Source organism: Lithobates pipiens, unplaced genomic scaffold (genome assembly GCF_037356315.1).
Source record: "Lithobates pipiens isolate NorthernLeopardFrog02 unplaced genomic scaffold, aLitPip1_a1.2 Scaffold_16, whole genome shotgun sequence".
In the NCBI taxonomy this organism is placed as follows: Eukaryota; Metazoa; Chordata; class Amphibia; order Anura; family Ranidae; genus Lithobates; species Lithobates pipiens.
Genome location: NW_027507748.1, coordinates 406,890,918 through 406,907,182, shown reverse-complemented (window position 1 = coordinate 406,907,182; position 16,265 = coordinate 406,890,918). Strand labels below are relative to the sequence as shown.

General features: G+C 42.2%; 1 protein-coding gene across 5 annotated transcripts in view; it reads right to left on the bottom strand.

Moving 5' to 3' along the window:
* Positions 1-16,265, bottom strand: part of NF1 (neurofibromin 1) — a 436,753-nt gene that overhangs the window by 217,783 nt on the left and 202,705 nt on the right. For all 5 annotated transcript variants that reach the window (XM_077482413.1, XM_077482415.1, XM_077482416.1 and 2 more), the window contains exons 25-29: positions 12,552-12,733; positions 12,253-12,464; positions 11,973-12,134; positions 11,328-11,431; positions 10,673-10,808 (exon numbers count right to left, since the gene is read on the bottom strand). In XM_077482413.1, the coding sequence (XP_077338539.1) occupies positions 10,673-10,808; positions 11,328-11,431; positions 11,973-12,134; positions 12,253-12,464; positions 12,552-12,733 (796 nt within the window). The remainder of the gene's footprint in view (positions 1-10,672; positions 10,809-11,327; positions 11,432-11,972; positions 12,135-12,252; positions 12,465-12,551; positions 12,734-16,265) is intronic.

Genomic DNA, 16,265 nt, shown 5'->3' with positions numbered 1-16,265 from the left:
GCACTGTTAAGGCTATTTAGCAGATTAAAGCAGCAGTCACCAACCAGTGCTCATTGCACCACTGATAGTCCAGAAGAAAATTGTGGTGGTCCCCAGGGGTTCTGCCGCAAATCACCAATGTGGCAAATGTAAACCACCTAATGTTTCCAGTGTGGTTCTCAATGTGTGCTGCCAGCCAATAACCAGAGCATTGCGTGTATAAGGCTTGAAAAATCCATCTTTGTGGTCTGCAGGATTCAACATTGAGTTTTGTGGTTCATGAGGTCCAAAAAGTTGGCGACCACTGGTAAAAAGCATCTAAAGCGAAAAAGATTTTAAATTTTTTTTTTTAATAAAGTAGAAGTTAAATGCAAACCAATATAGATGTCCACAACAATTGGGATACCCAAAATCGGATCCCTTAACAGTCTACAGCGAATAAGATTGTTTTAAGTTTTCAGTGGCTTACAATCAAGTCAAGCACATGCTGCAGTGCATCTGGAAAGTATTCACAGCGCTTCACTTTTTCCACATTTTGTTATGTTACAGCCTTATTCCAAAATGGATTAAACTCTTTTTTTTCTCAAAATTCTACAAACAATACCCCATAATGACAATGTGAAAGAAGTTTGTTTGAAATCTTTGCAAATTTATAAAAATAAAAACTAAGTATTCACAGCCTTTGTTCAATACTTTGTTGTTGAAGCACCTTTGGCACCAATTACAGCTGCAAGTCTGAGTATGATGCTACAAGCTTCCGCACACCTATGTTTGGCCAGTTTCTCCCATTCTTCTTGGCAGGACCTCTCAATCTCCAGAGATGTTCTATCGGGTTCCAGTCTTGGCTCTGGCTGGGCCACTCAAGGACATTTACACAGCTGTCCCCTAGCCACTCCTTTGTTATCTTGAACTTTGTGCTTAGGGTTGGTTTCCTGTTAGGAGATGAACCTTCAGCCTAGCCCAAGGTTCAGAGCACCCTGGAGAAGGTTTATCTCACAGTTACTGTCGCTAAAGAACAAACCCACAGCATGATGCTACCATCACTATGCTTCAATGTAGGGATGGTATTGGCCAAATAATGAGGGGTGCCTGGTTTCCTCCAGACACGACGCTTGCCAATTTAAGCCAAAAAGAGTTCAATCTTTGTTTCATCAGACAAGAGAATTTTGTCTCTCATGGAGTCTTTCAGGTGCCTTTTGGCAAACCCAAGGCAGGCTGTCATGTGCCTTTTACTGAGGAGTGGCTTCCACCTGGCCACTACCATACAGGCCTGACTGGTGGAGCACTGCAGAGATGGTGGTTTTTCTGGAAGGTTCTCCTCTCTCCACAGAGAATTGCTGGAGCTCTGCCAGAGTGACCATCAGGTTATTGGTCACCTCCCTGACTAAGGCTAGTATCCCCCAAAAAATGTTTGGACAGTGGGCCCACTCTAGGAAGAGTCCTGGTGGTTCCAAACTTACTCTATCTAGGGATGATGGAGAGCACTGTGCTCATTGAGACCCCCAATGCTGCAATACAATCTGGTCGATGAGGTCTATAGTCAATTTCTTGGACTTCATGGCTTAGTTTGTGCTCAGACATGCACGGTTATCACCTTATATAGAAAAGTGTGTGCCTTTCCAAATCATGTCCAATCAACTGAACTTACCACAGGTGGACTCCAATCAAGTTGTAGAAACATCTCAAGGATAATCAGTGAAAATCTGAGCTAAAATTTTGAGCGTCATGGAAAAGGCAGTGAATACTTATGTACATGTGCTTTTCTTTTTAATAAATCTGTAAATATTCCAAACTATTATCATGTTGTCATTATGGGGTATTGTAGAATTTTGAGGAAAATCATGAATTGATTCCATTTCGGAATAAGGCTGTAACAACAAAAACATGGAAAAAGTGAAGCGCTGTGAATACTTTCAGGATGCACTGTATTATATTCAAACAGATAACATTGTCTGATTGAAATAAATTTTCATTGTTAATGTAAATACAATACCTTAAGGAAATAATAAACTATATATTAGACCGTGCTACTGAAAGTAGACATCACATTTTAAAGTGTAGATTTACTGTCACAAATTTGATTTTTAGGTGACCGCTAAAGCCTTTATATCTGACAATCTGTGTTTTACATTCCTGAAGATGCACAACGAAGAGACCATTTATAAATGATGCCAAATTAACAAAAATATTGAAATTTAAGACAACTTTTTTTACATGAGAAAAAGATAACGAAACATACTTTTCATATAATTTGTAGGTTTTGAATGAAGAGATAAGCAAGGAACAAAAAAAAAAAAAAATTTTTAATACCTAATACTAGACCAAATTTCTATAACCTAAAAAAAAATATATAATCACTACTAATTACTTTAACAGGCTTTTTACTGGCTGCATTCAGTGTCGGGTGAAATGAATTGAATATAAATTACAGGAAGGATGGCATTGTAGCATAGACAATTCATGTAAAATTCATCACAAAAGAACCAGTAAATATTCCCATGTTCCCTCTTCGGAAGTGTGAGTTTCTGTATGGTCAGCAAAACCAAAGCTTCAGCTAAATCTTGGAAACAGGATCATATATCAATGAAATGTGGACAGGCAAACCACACTGCTTTTAAACACAGACAGTTAGTTCTACACTAGGATTTAAAGGTTAAGTTCAGCATTAAGAAAAGAATACTTGCATGTTTTGCAGGTAAAAGAATGAATTATTTTTGGTGCACATGAGCCTGCAAAGTATTGCACCCACAATCAGTAGATTGCAGGTGCAAGGTCAGGCTCCTGCAGACATTTTCTAAAGCTCTCTGCACATACCGTATATACTCGAGTATAAGCCGAGATTTTCAGCCTCTTTTTTGAGGCTGAAAGTGCCCCCCTCGGCTTATACTCGAGTCATCGCTGTCTGCCCGCTCGATCAGCGTGTCGAGCAGACAGACAGCGGCCATTCTATGATTCAAAAGCCGCGCCTCCGGCTCCGCCTTCGCCTGTGATAGGCGGAACACTGAATTTCCCAGCAGCCTGTGTTCCGCCTATCACAGACATCGTATCATCCTCGTACTACGGACGAGGATGATACGATGTACGTGATAGGCGGAACACAGGCTGCTGGGAAATTCAGTGTTCCGCCTATCACAGGCGAAGGCGGCGGCGCAGCTTTTGAATTTTACAATGGCCGCCGAGGCGCCGACGAAGAGGGCACGGGACGGAGGCAAGGCAAGGCACGGCACGGGACGGGACGGGACGGAGGCAAGGCACAGCGGCGAGGCACGGAGGCAAGGAGGCAAGGCACGGGACGGAGGCTCGGGACAAAGGCTCGGGACACAGGTAGGCTGGACACACACACACACACACACACACACACACGGATGGATACACACACACACAGGGATGGATGGATGGATGGAGACACACACACAGGGATGGATGGAGACACACACACACAGGGATGGATGGATGGATGGACACACACACACACAGGGATGGATGGACGGACACACAGGGATGGACGGACACACAGGGATGGACGGACACACAGGGATGGACGGACACACACACAGGGATGGACAGGCATGTCTTACCCTCGGCTTATACACGAGTCAATAAGTTTGCCAGTTTTTTTGGGGGTAAATTGGGGGCCTCGGCTTATATTCGGGTCGGCCTATACTCGAGTATATACGGTACCTCTGGGCTTTCAATTACTGAGCTGCAGGAAGCATCAATGAACTGAGCAAACTTCTCAGAGCAGGCGAATGACAGGTCCATGTTAGTGGACACAGCCCCATTGTTCTCTATGGGGCTGTTAGGTGGAAACAGATCGTGTGTGTTCCCATCTGACAAGCTGTTTTTGGCAGACGGGATCAGATCGGAACGCCAGCGGGTCTATGGATGGTCCGATCAGATCCACCTGAAAAAAAGCCAGGCAGACCTGATCAGACAGCATGTGCGAAACCAGCCTTATTAGGGTCCTTTCACACAGGCAATCCAATCAGGTCTTTTTCAGGCAGACCTGATCGGACCTTGCAGCCTCCTTTATAGAGTGTCGAATGTCAGCGACACATCTGCCGACACACGCCTCTGATCCAATCCTGCACGCAAAATCCAGGTGGATGGTGGTCCTATTTTCCATCTGTCTGGCGTATCGGATGAAAATGAACAGGTGGTCGGTTTCCACCCTATTTCCCCATAGAGGAGAGAGGGACTGTGCCCGCTTTTCACAGTGGAGCAGCCAAGACCTGTCATCTGCCTGCTCAGTGGGAATCAGCAGAGCTAACCCCCGCTGAGCAAGCGGAATCTGCTAGACTGAGGAGCGGATCAAAACAAAAAGGAGTTAATAACTAAAAATTTTTTTTTTTTTTGGGGGGGGGGGGGGGGGGTTGAACTTGCACAAACTGCTCAAAAATCAAGGCTATTTATATGTGGCCTATGGATGGCAAGCAGTCAAACAAAGAAAACACAGTGGCTGGAGTCAGGCTTTAAGTTGCATTCTGAGCTATATCTCATGTGTACATAAAGTATAAATGGGGGATATTAAAAAAAAAAAAAAAAAAAAAAGACAGACCCTGGGCAGAGGCTGTGATCTTCCTCTGCTTTAACAGAAACAAGATACATACATTTGGCAGAGGTTGGGTTTGCTGATTATATGTGCACAACTGTGTGCTTTACATAGACGACAAGTATGACATGAAGAAATGACATGAAGAAAAAAAAAAAAAAGATAATTTTCTTTAAAGATACACAAGCATTTCCAATTTGCTTAAAGTGATACTACAGGATTGTTTTGTTTTTTTTTTGCCTCCACTGTGCAGCTCCTATTGCACAGAGCGGCTCTGAACATCCATTTCTGGGGTCCCTCAACGGCTCTTGCAGCTCCTCCCCACATTAGATAACCCCCTATGAGGAAAGGTCTCCCGAGAGGGTCATCTTGCAGGCATGCGCCCATGTCCAGCATTAGGCATCCATAGAGGCTCCAGTCATTGGATTTGATTGACAGCAGCGGGAGCCAATGGCTTCGCTGAAATCAATCTGTCCAATCAAGAGCCGGGAAGCAGTGGAGAGAGGGGCGGCGGGGACACGCCGACGGAAATTTCGGGGCTCAGGTAAGTAAAACAGGGGGGCTAGGGGGCCGGTGACTGCAAAGTGTTTTTTCATCTTAATGCAAAGGTGAAAAGACACAAGCTTTTACAACCCCTTTAACACTTTATAACGAATAAAGCAGAAATTCAAAAACCGCAAGTTCTGACCTTCTGTATTTGCTAGTTGCTTGGGTTTTGCTTACCTTACCCAAGTCACTAACCATATGCAAGCATGTAGCAAGGGCAAAATAAAATTACAACTCCTAACCTGCATACTTAGTCTGGTTCATCAGTGAATAAGGCTTCTTTTAACATTTGTTTACATGTTTGCCACAAATACCCCTGACACACATTGTATCCCTACAGCTATCAATTTATAGTTACATATTTTTTTAATTTTTACAATTTACAGTTGTAAACTCAGGGATAAAGCAGATCATAAAAACAGAGCCCTATGGACTCATCCCCCTCAATTCTATAGTCTGAGATTTAAAGACAAAGCAGAACTGTATTTGTTAACCTGAAATAGATAGCCATTATAGTACATTAGGAAACAGCAGAGGTTTTCCTTAAAGACATTCCATCATTCATAATAATGCAGATTATGTTTTCAAGAAATAATCATTCTACAGTTCCTACAGTAGTGGTGATATCACGCTTTCCACCTTGTCCAGAGAACGCTATGCATTCAGATAATGCAACTCGCGTGTCTAGCATCTGACCTCCTTGGTTTGCAATGCATCCAGGCCAGCCACTGCGCATGGGGCACAGAAGCAAATGGAAATCATTGGATAAACCGTGTCCAATTCAGTAATTTCCAACTTCCAGGGGCATTCAAGAGGGACCAATGCAAAAAAATAAACAAACAATACAGGCAAGTCTTCGAGTTGCACACATCTGACTTGCATACGACTCACTCTTACAAACCACAGGTGGCAAACACAAGGCCCACAGGCCAAAGCCGGCCCAGCAGGCTTCGTCATGTGGCCCGCCGCCTGTTTTTCCCACTGCCCATCTCCCAGACAAGATTAAACATCCTTTTCCTTAGTCCCATAAGTGGCACCAGCTTTATGTGAGCGCATGCACGGCCGGGCCGTCTCCAAGGGAACTAGAGTAAACATTTCCTGTTCAGTCCATCAAGCAGCGTCGGTGCACTAAGCCCATGTGCGGTCGACCCGGCATAGCTGTCAGCGGTGGAGGTTCCTGACCAGCTTGGACAGCAATGTTTTTTTTTTTTTTACCAACCAGTGGGCTGCATCCTATGGCCAGGCTTTTTGAGGACTTGCTATACGGGGAGGGAAGTACCGAAGCTGGGGAAGGTGGGAGAACAGATGTAAGGAAGTTTTTCTTTGGTTGGGGGGGGATGGTGGGTGCAGAGGTCAGAACCTAGGAGGAGAGGCGAGAATGACACGCTGCACCCTGCATGTAACGCGCTCCCTGCAAAATAAATATTAGAGGTGTTAACCCTTCTCTATCCAAAAAAACGTAATTTTTATGTGGCTGCCGTTTAACTTAAAAAATGTAACTATTCCATCATAAAGAGGAGGTCCAGCCAAAAAAAAAAAACTGTAAAAAGTCAGCAGCTACAAATACTGTAGCTGCTAACCTAATATTAGGGCACTTAGCTGTCCAGGGAGCCGGCTATTTCAGCATAACAGCCGATCTTCCGATGGACTCCCGGGTACTGACGCCGCCATTCCTGGTATGGGAACCTAGCACTGCTGATTCCCTACTGCTCATGCGCAAAGCGTGCTGCACTTTCTAATTGGCCAGACGGTGGGGGAAGGAGGGGGGAAGGGGGGGTCAAACTTCCTGGAGATTGGGCCACGGCCCTGTTCCCCCCCCCTGAAAGGTGGCAAATGTGACGGGGGGGGGGTAAGTATATAAGCGGAAGTTCCACTTTTGGGTGGAACTTCGCTTTAACAAAACTACAGAACCTACCTATGTTTGTAACCTGGGGACTGCCTGTACCTGGAATCCCTCTTTAAACAATATGACAGATACATATTTAACATGATAAACTAAAGTATTTAGACAAGGAAACCACTTAAGAGAAAATGTGCTTGATTAGCTCCAAAAAGGCATATAAGAGCACTGTGGGACTGAATGAATGTAATGATCAATGCTTTTTCAAACTTCAGTCAAAACTGTTTTAGGACCAATTTATTTGAGTGTTCAGCCAGGTACAATGTGAAGAGCCATTTAATTTATTTAAATACTAGCGTCGAGCTACATGAGACAACCTGTATAAGTGAATACAAATTCACCTACACAGCTAAGTTTTCAAGTATGCCGATTGGTAAAACCTGGACTAATAAAAAGGATACAAATACTTAAGCAGTTTGTAACCCTTAAAATTAAAAAATAAAAATGGATCCTGTTCTTTAAAAGCATTAATGACAGCACAGTGCTGTGTAATTTGTCCCTATCACCTGAAATACCTGGCTGATCCTGCCTGGTTCTGCCTTCCCCTCTGTAAACTGACCATGGTTTATTATGGCTGCTGAGCCGACACCATGGTCAGTTACGTGCCTCTGACAAATGCTGTCTCTCCTCTGTCCTCACTCCCCTCTCCCCCCTGACTGTCAGCTAGTGACAGTGCCCTCCCCTCTCACTGCCAAAATGACTGTGTAATGTACATACAATCCCCTCTGTTAGAAAATGTTATGCTCCAGCGCAAGTTCTTTGTACCTTATTTCGTAGGGCGTTCGGGTGACTGCCCACTACTCTCCTCCTCTTGTCCCAATTGACGTCAGCAGGGGATTCTCAACCCCTCCCACTGTAGCTGTCAGAACGGGAGAACGCGCAGCGAGCATGTGAGTTGCAAGCGGCGCTATGAAATAAGGAACAAATCAGCATATTTTTTTTAAAAGAACATACACTGGAGCATAGTACGTTTTCTAACAGAGGGGATTGTATGTACACTACAAAGTGGCTTTACAACCACTTTAACAATAAAAGCCATTGTTAGGCTTTTAAAGTTTACTAAGAAACTGCAGGTTGCATTGTAAAACTGTTCAGAGCTTTGCACAGTTCTAAATAACATTACCAAAAATAATCTGTAAAATCAGGCATGATTGCCATCTTTTCTGAATTTAGACATTCCATGTTAAAAAACCTAAATTACAGAAAAACTAAGCAATTATGTAGATCAATGTAGAAAAAGAAACGTCGCCATGAAGATTGCGGGTTAAATTCTTGTGAACAGACAGTGCAGTCTGGGTATCAGTTTCACATTACACCAAGGATAACAGAAGGACAAGTGCAAATACATCCAACCTGATTCTGAAAACTATTGTTTCAGTTACTGGCATGAATTTTACACGTATGGACATTAAATACATGGCCAGATTTGTAGCGTTATATGAACACAGTACATACTGCACATTTTAGTATTAAGTCCATGTTTCGTCCATGCTTGCACTTTACAAGAATTTTATAAAGTCCTAGATTGTAAGCTCTAATGAGCAGGGCCCTCTGATTCCCCCCTGTATTGAAATGTATTGTAATTGTACTGTCTGCCCTAATTTTGTAAAGCACTGCATAAACTGTCGGCGCTATATAAATCCTGTATAATAATAAAGTGAACAGCAGAACAAATATGCTTTCTGAGTCAAAACATAATAGGATGCTACAACTAAGATGAGTTTCAGCCACACAAAAAGGTCCCTTTCCTGAGATGTAGCAAGCATTCTACCATTTAAAGTAGTATTATTACTTGTCCCACCAAGTATCCTATCCACTATAGTAAGACATCACTGCCTTAACACAGAGCTCAGAATTTCTAAGCAGTATTAGGCACAGAAATTTGTCAAAACTCAATAATAGTAATAGTCTTAGTTGTACATTCTCCGCTACTGGATGGAGTCCTGCTGTGATCTTTAAAGGCTAACTTCACCTTTTTGGAACACGTTACACCCATATTTAGGATCTAAAATGCGCCAGAAGTTCCCCTCCATGGCAGCAAACAGGTGTTCCTATCCCTGCACCAGCTGTCACTTTTTAAAAATGAATTTGCTGTGGACAAGCTCCGTCTTCCACCACAGCAGAAGGTTTGTAGTTCTCAATGAATTGCAAGGGTGCTGATGAACGTGCTCATAGTTCATTCATAAGCCCTGCAGCTTTCAAGCTGCCAACCTGCACAAAGGTTCAAGCAGAAAGCCGTAGGTCTCATCATGGGCCATCGTGGATGCTCAAGAATATGTACATTTATTTTTTTGAACTCATCCTTTGACAGGTTACCTGTAAAAATAAGAACTGGAACATACTCTATGTAATACTGTTAAATGGTCACGCAACACTATTAAACAATTGCAATAATGACCAATAAAACCAAACGACTAACACCTAAAACAGCTTTACCATTAAGGACTATAGCAAATGGCACCCAGAGATTACTTTAAAGAAAAGAAAAACAATTCAGGCTGCTGAAAATGTTTTAATTTCTTCAAAAGGAAAGCACCACTGAATGATGCTCAGCGGAGTAGGGGTGGTGCAGCAAGAGGGACATGAAACATGCACACATTATTGCAGCAACCCACCAGTTTCAAGACCTGGAGAAAGCACTTCTCGACCCACCTATCTGATGGAGTCAGCTGTTGGTTTGGTCAACATACTTGCCTCAGTTTGTTTCCGCAAAATCCATTAGGTAGGCTTGCCTTTAAAACTGGATACACTGTTTAGGGAAGAGGGACACACTGACCAGGACATCATTACAACATCATTACTGCTTCTATTGAACCAGAGTTCACAGTTATCCAAGAATTTAAACAATACAGTAGAAGCAGCAAAGTAGCATACCCGAAATTTATTCTAATAGTATTGTTTTAGCATAAACCAGAATATATTGTGTTAAGAGCAAAACTTCTATATGAAATTTGCTAAAACTAGGTTTATGCTGGCCACACCATCAGCTGACCCCAGAGATGGATAGAGAATAAGGATGAGCTATATTAGGTTGATGCCACTAGCATCCCACTCTTTTGGTGCATGTGGGGGCAGGAAATTTTACAGTCGGTCGAAGCGCAATAAGCTGGTGGCTGTTTTTGACATGTACCTCTCGACACTCGACCTCTCAAACATTTTTGCCCACCACCTCCTTCCCTGCCACCAGGGCAGAAATCACAGCGTGCTTCGCGCATGTGCAGTAGGGAATGAGCTGTGAAGTTGCAAGGCTTCATTGCCAGTTTCCCTTACAGGCTATGGCAGTAGCAGCACCCGAAAGCCGATGGAAACATTGGCTGGGGTGACAACACCCACTCTGTATTCCAGGACAGGTAAGTGTTCTAATATTAAAAGTCAATAGCTACAGTATATTTTTCCATGGGGGAGGTGGAGCACTGCTTTGATAGAAAAGTGCTTGCTTCAGGTCTTTAAACTGGAGAGTTGATGCAACATGTAAAATATATATTTATGTCCCACTTGCTGCACCCCCTACTCTGCTGGACATCATTCAGAGGGGCTTCCGTCAAAGAGTTTATGGTTATTATGGGGTTTAAAAGGAAGTGAAAAAAAAGTGAAGGAACATTACATTACAGATAAAGTATTCGCACAAAGAAAAGTGGGTTAGAGTCAGTAATTGATTCTTGTAAAATATAGCAGCTATATACAGTTCAGCATACCTGATACAGACAATGGCACACACTGCGCAGCTGAGTAGGGAATTCATGGGTGGAGCTTATAATGGCATGAAAGAACTTCTCTGTCATCTGCAGTAGACACCGTTGGTTTTCTTCAAGGCTTTCAACTCCATCCAACCTTCAAAGACATAATTAAAATCCCAAGAGAGAAACACTAAGCCATGTAATATTAGTTGAAAAGGGCAAATAAAATATTTGAAAGTATTTCAAAAGTAATGCTATGAAAAAAAATGGAAATATAAAAGTTTAGTATGAAAGTAGTAAGCAGTCTCACATATGTAAAATTATAGGGTGATATTTAATATTAAAGGCTACATGACAAATACCTGCAAATATTGTTTTCATGAATAAAACATTCAGTTGCCAGTTTCCTTACAAGTACAAATGGGCTTCAAATGTTACAGTAAAAATAGGATTTTTTGTACTCACCGTAAAATCCTTTTCTCTGAAGTTCACGGACTGACACAGCACCCTATGGTCAAGAATAATGGAGCTGTGTCAGTCAGTGAACGAAAGAGAAAGCAATATTCTAATGTTTTGACCCTGTATGCCAAGTAATATACAATGATGAACTTGTCAAACTGGTAATGAGAAACGTCAAAGCATTTGGTGCGGATAAGATTAAATAAAGGCAAACCTTGAAGAGTCCACTTCAAAACTGACATGTTGCCATTCAGGAGAGGTTATGATCAGTCTCAATAGTGGTTCCAAAAGTTTCTGAAGATACGTGGCCCCATATACCTGAAAGCAATATAGGAAACCATTGGAACAAGACCAGTTTCAAAAATTGGCTGGAAACCAAAATGTCTGCATCTGAAATTTGACAGGAGCAGAGATTGCCAATTCAGAGAAGTAGTCTAATAGCCATGGAATTAGAATATGGCCTTTGAGAGATTGTAAAACAAGCAGCCTTTGCAAGTTAAATACCACACTAATGTGTTCTACTGATAATTATTAATTAGGCTTTATATTTTTACATGTGTTTAAAGCACCCATTGAAGATGTTTGATTATTAACAAATATAGCAAATTTAAATAGTTACAGTGCCCGACAAAAATCAGCAAAATTTTTTTTTTTTAAGTTTAGGATGTATTTTGGAGTGGAGAGGAGTTACAGCATTTTACAAGTTTTTACTGCTATCTGCATGCCCATTGAAGAGATTTCCCTTCACTTCTGGTGACAGCTTTAAAATAAATACCACAAAAGTGTATAAAATATAAAAACATACATACAAATGCATTCAATAAAAGGATTGCATGCAGTTTTTACTGGAAATACAAACCTTAAAACAGAACGTCATGATTTTACTAGCTAAGCTGTTTCCTCTGAAAAGTGTCTGCATGGAATCCGCTAGCTCAACTTCCTTAGAAAACATGTTCCACAGAAGTTGATACAGTAGATGTCGGGAATCAAAGAGCGTCACAAGGACTCGTGCCAGCTCATCCTAAGCAGAAACAAAATCTAGGTCATATTTAGATTATTTATAGATAAATACAACGGTTATAATGTCACCACTAAAAAACCCTTTGGTTGCTCCATTACACTTAAACATTATAACTGACCCACTGTGAGCAAGGAACCACATTGGCTAAAGCCATGGCAATAGGCAATTCTCCTTGGTCTCCCATCATGGTGACTAATTCCACCAGCCTTTCGAATCGATCGGCTAGAACTGTCTCAGCTAATGTGTCAAACTCCGTTCCCTGTTGCAGAATTTTTGTAAGGACTTCCATAAATGTAGCTCTTGTCTGTAGGTCCTTATGGTAGCCAAGACCTAGGATCAAAGCATGCAGCAATCAAAATGTGCATCTAAAACGTTGCTTTTATGATAAAGGATAAACAGCCAGCCATAGCGACTCACCTATTGAGTGCATAAGGCCACTATCCACATTGGCGTTCAGAAGATTAGACATAGCTAATACTGTACAGTGCCTTAAGGAAGCCAAGCGCCGAGACATTCCTCTCTTCCTGCCACCCGTCTGTGTGCCATCATCTTCAACCTCACTGCAATCATTCAGCAGGTTCATGAACAGTGTGAAATACCTAAACAAATGAAATAAAGATGTGTAAGACAAGCATATAACAAACCCTTAAGACCAGGTTGATTTAGGCCTCTTATCTGTTCAATACTTAAATACTATAAACAATAAGTTCACTTCAAAAAAAAAAAATTATGAATGCATATTTTTTTTGCAGGTAAAAAATAATGTGCATTAACTTTTTTTCTTCAGGAGCCTGGAAAGCACTGCACTAGCAGATCTCCATACAGATCTCTTGCAGATCTGTGTATCTGTGTGCCTGTACTTCCCATACAGGTAATCAGATACACTGGCAGGAAGCATCAATGAACTGCCACGATACTCCACAGCGGTGTGGTAGTTCATTGAAAACTACAAGCAATAAATGATGTTGGGACATGTAGTTCATTCACACAGAGCTGTGTGAATGAATGTCGTGGCCATGTGGGTGGAGCTCACGCCCACACCACACCACCCACACCAATTAAAAAAACTGACCGCTAGTAAGCTAGTACGAGGAACTTCTTGCCGTACTGCTGCCATGGGGAGGGAATTCAGTCAAGTATTCTAGTCAATTGATCTCGCTTCACCTTCTGCCAACAGGTGTTTTACATAACCCTATGTTCCCCCTGGTATCAGAAAACTCTTCAGCCTTTGCCAGTTCACTAGAATACATACACAGTCTTTTTTACTTAGACTGTGCTAATTCCTTTACGTATTTACAGGAGCACTGGAAACTTCCCCCATTTGGAAAAATAGGATTTTTATAACAGCTTACCTGTAAAATCGATTCTGAGCGGTCACTTTCAATAGACCCTGACCGCTCTCTCCACAAAGAAAATTGTGACTTTTCTTTCACAGAAACAAAGTTCTGGAAAAAAATGAAGGCAGAACAATATCCTGGTTTAAATGAAAAGCCGCAATACAGCATCATCCTTATGAACCAATATGGCTCCTTACAAGAAAGAGCAGCCAACACTGACACTCTTCTTGCAGAATATATGGCAACCAAGAAAATTATTTTTCTCCCGTCAAGAGGACCAAGGGAATATCTGGTACTGGCTCCAGAAAAAGACTGCTAAGCTGACAGGACAAACATTAAGTCCCAAGGTTGAGGGGTGAGCAAACTGGAGGATTAATCCACATTACCCCCTGAATAAAGTTACAAACCAGAGAGACAGAAGCAAGTGGTTAACGAAAAGAAAGACAGATAAGGCCAATATCTGCCCATCGATAGTACTCAAGGGCAGCTTCAATTCCAAACCAATCTGTAGGAATTCAAGGATCCTACCAATGACATTTCCTAGGGTGCCAACCCCTGGATCTACACCGACACACATCCTACAGATTTCTTGAGCATTCCAAGAAATTTAGCAAAGTAGAACTACTGAGGCTAATCGCTCACAATCTTTCAGAATGTGGGTCTCAATAGCCAAACCATTAAATTTAGCGCTTGTAAGGAAGGATTGAATACCGGACCTCACAAGAGAAGGTCTGGCCATAGTGGTAGGGTCCAAGGGTCCCCCACCACCATCTTTACAATCTCGGCAAACCAAGATGTCCAGGGCCACAAGAATCATTTCCTTCCCTTCTTGCTTAATCCTGTGAAGAAGGTGCTGAAGCAGAAGTACAGGAGGGAATTCATAGATCAGTAAAAACTGATCCCATAGAAAAAAAATCAACGCATCCGTTTCGTATGCCAACGGATCCCTTGTCACAAAGTTCCGCATCCGGAACGCCCCATCTTCTGATATATCAACAGAAAAATGTCGGGGTGAAAAGACCACCCAGGAACAATTGTTGGCGACTTCAAGTATTCCGCCTGTCCATTCCTATTCCTGGAATGAAAATTGTAAATAGGCAAGGAATGTTTTCTGCCAAGATAGATTATTATTCACCTCTTCCCGGGCCGCACGACTTCTCGTGTCCCCTTGGTGAATGATAAAAGCCACAGCTGCGGCACTGTCGGATTGGAACCTGATAGGACAATTCCGTAGTTTAAGCGCCCAGGCGTACTGCTTGAGTCTTTAGAATATTGATGGACAAGGTCATCATTGATTTGGACCATTTCCTTAGGACAGATGGTTCTTCCAGGACTACTCCTCAGACCAGAAGGCTGGCGACTGTGCCACCTTCCAGGTAACTGGTAGAAAGGGTTCCTATTTTTGAAGATTCTTGGATATCAACCAATTGGGGCTCTTGACAAACACTGGGGGATAAACGCATTAGGAAGCACAGAGCTTGGGCCTTCTTGTTCCCTGTTGACAGGATACTGTTTTGCAGCAGTCTTAAAAGAAACTGTGCATAAGGAACGGCCTAGAAAGAAGCCACCATCTTTTCCAACAAATTCATGCAAAGCCGAATAGAAGGATTCTTCTTTGACTTGAGTAACTTAATCAGTTCTCTTATGGAACAAATCCGTTCCTGGGGAAACAAACATCCTCTTTTGAGCTGTATCAATGATCAGTCCCAAGTACTGCATGACGAATTTAAGGAGGATTTCTCGTGTCTGAGAAACCAACCTAGGTATTCCAGGTAGCTAACTGCGGTGACCAAAGTTTTGATTAAGTGGGCTACCGAATTGATCTATGAAGAGAAGATCTAAATAGGCTAGTATTGTTATACCTTGAGCCATTACCCTGGCTAAAGGAGGAGCCAGGACCTTTGTAAACACTTGAGGTGGAGTAGCTAGACCGAAAGGCAGAGCTACAAACTGAAAATGAAGATTTTCTACCTTGAAGCGTAAATTTCTGGTAAACGGGAAAAAAAATGGCACATGGAAAAAAAAGCATTCTTGACGTTGATTGATGCCAGAAATTCTCCCCCTTGTAGGACGGAGACTACTGATTGGATGGATTTCATGCGAAAAGTTTAGATCTTTGAGCTCCAAAATAGGTTTGACATCCCGTATGGTTTCGGAACCGTAAAAAAAAAAAAAAAGTGGTTTGAAAAAACCTTAATCCATGCTCTACCAAGGGGACCACGATATCACTCTTTGAAACAAGAGATGATGATCCAAGCTAGAAAGACTTCTTTTCACTGGATCTCTGGGAACATTTTGATCTGAGAAAATGAGACAGGAAATCGAACAAAGCTCCTGCCAGACCCTTGAAAGCTGTAGAAGCCTTCCACCAAACTCAAGCGAGCAGGGGCGTCCTTTCATGAGGCTTCAGTATTTTGTTTTGTTGGTTAGCTCCCCTGGGTCCTCTTTTGACCCTGGAACTGACCCTGAGGTTTACCTCTTGAATCCAGACAGTTGAAGGATGTCATGACTGCCTGGAGGCAGATACCCTGGGCACTGGGGAAGAAGCACATTTAAAAGAAACATACTTAAACTTCTTAACCTGGAAAAAAAGAGAACTTTTTCCATTAGAAATTCTTTGGATATACTTATCCAGATAGTCTCCAAATAACCATTCACCATAAAAAGGGAACTGGCCAAGAACTTTTGTATGGCGCTTAGGCTGACCATCTTTCAACCATAGGATTCTATGCACATGTACCAGCCTTAGCATGAGCCGTGAGGCCTGGCAAATAGAATCTTTCATAGCGATAAC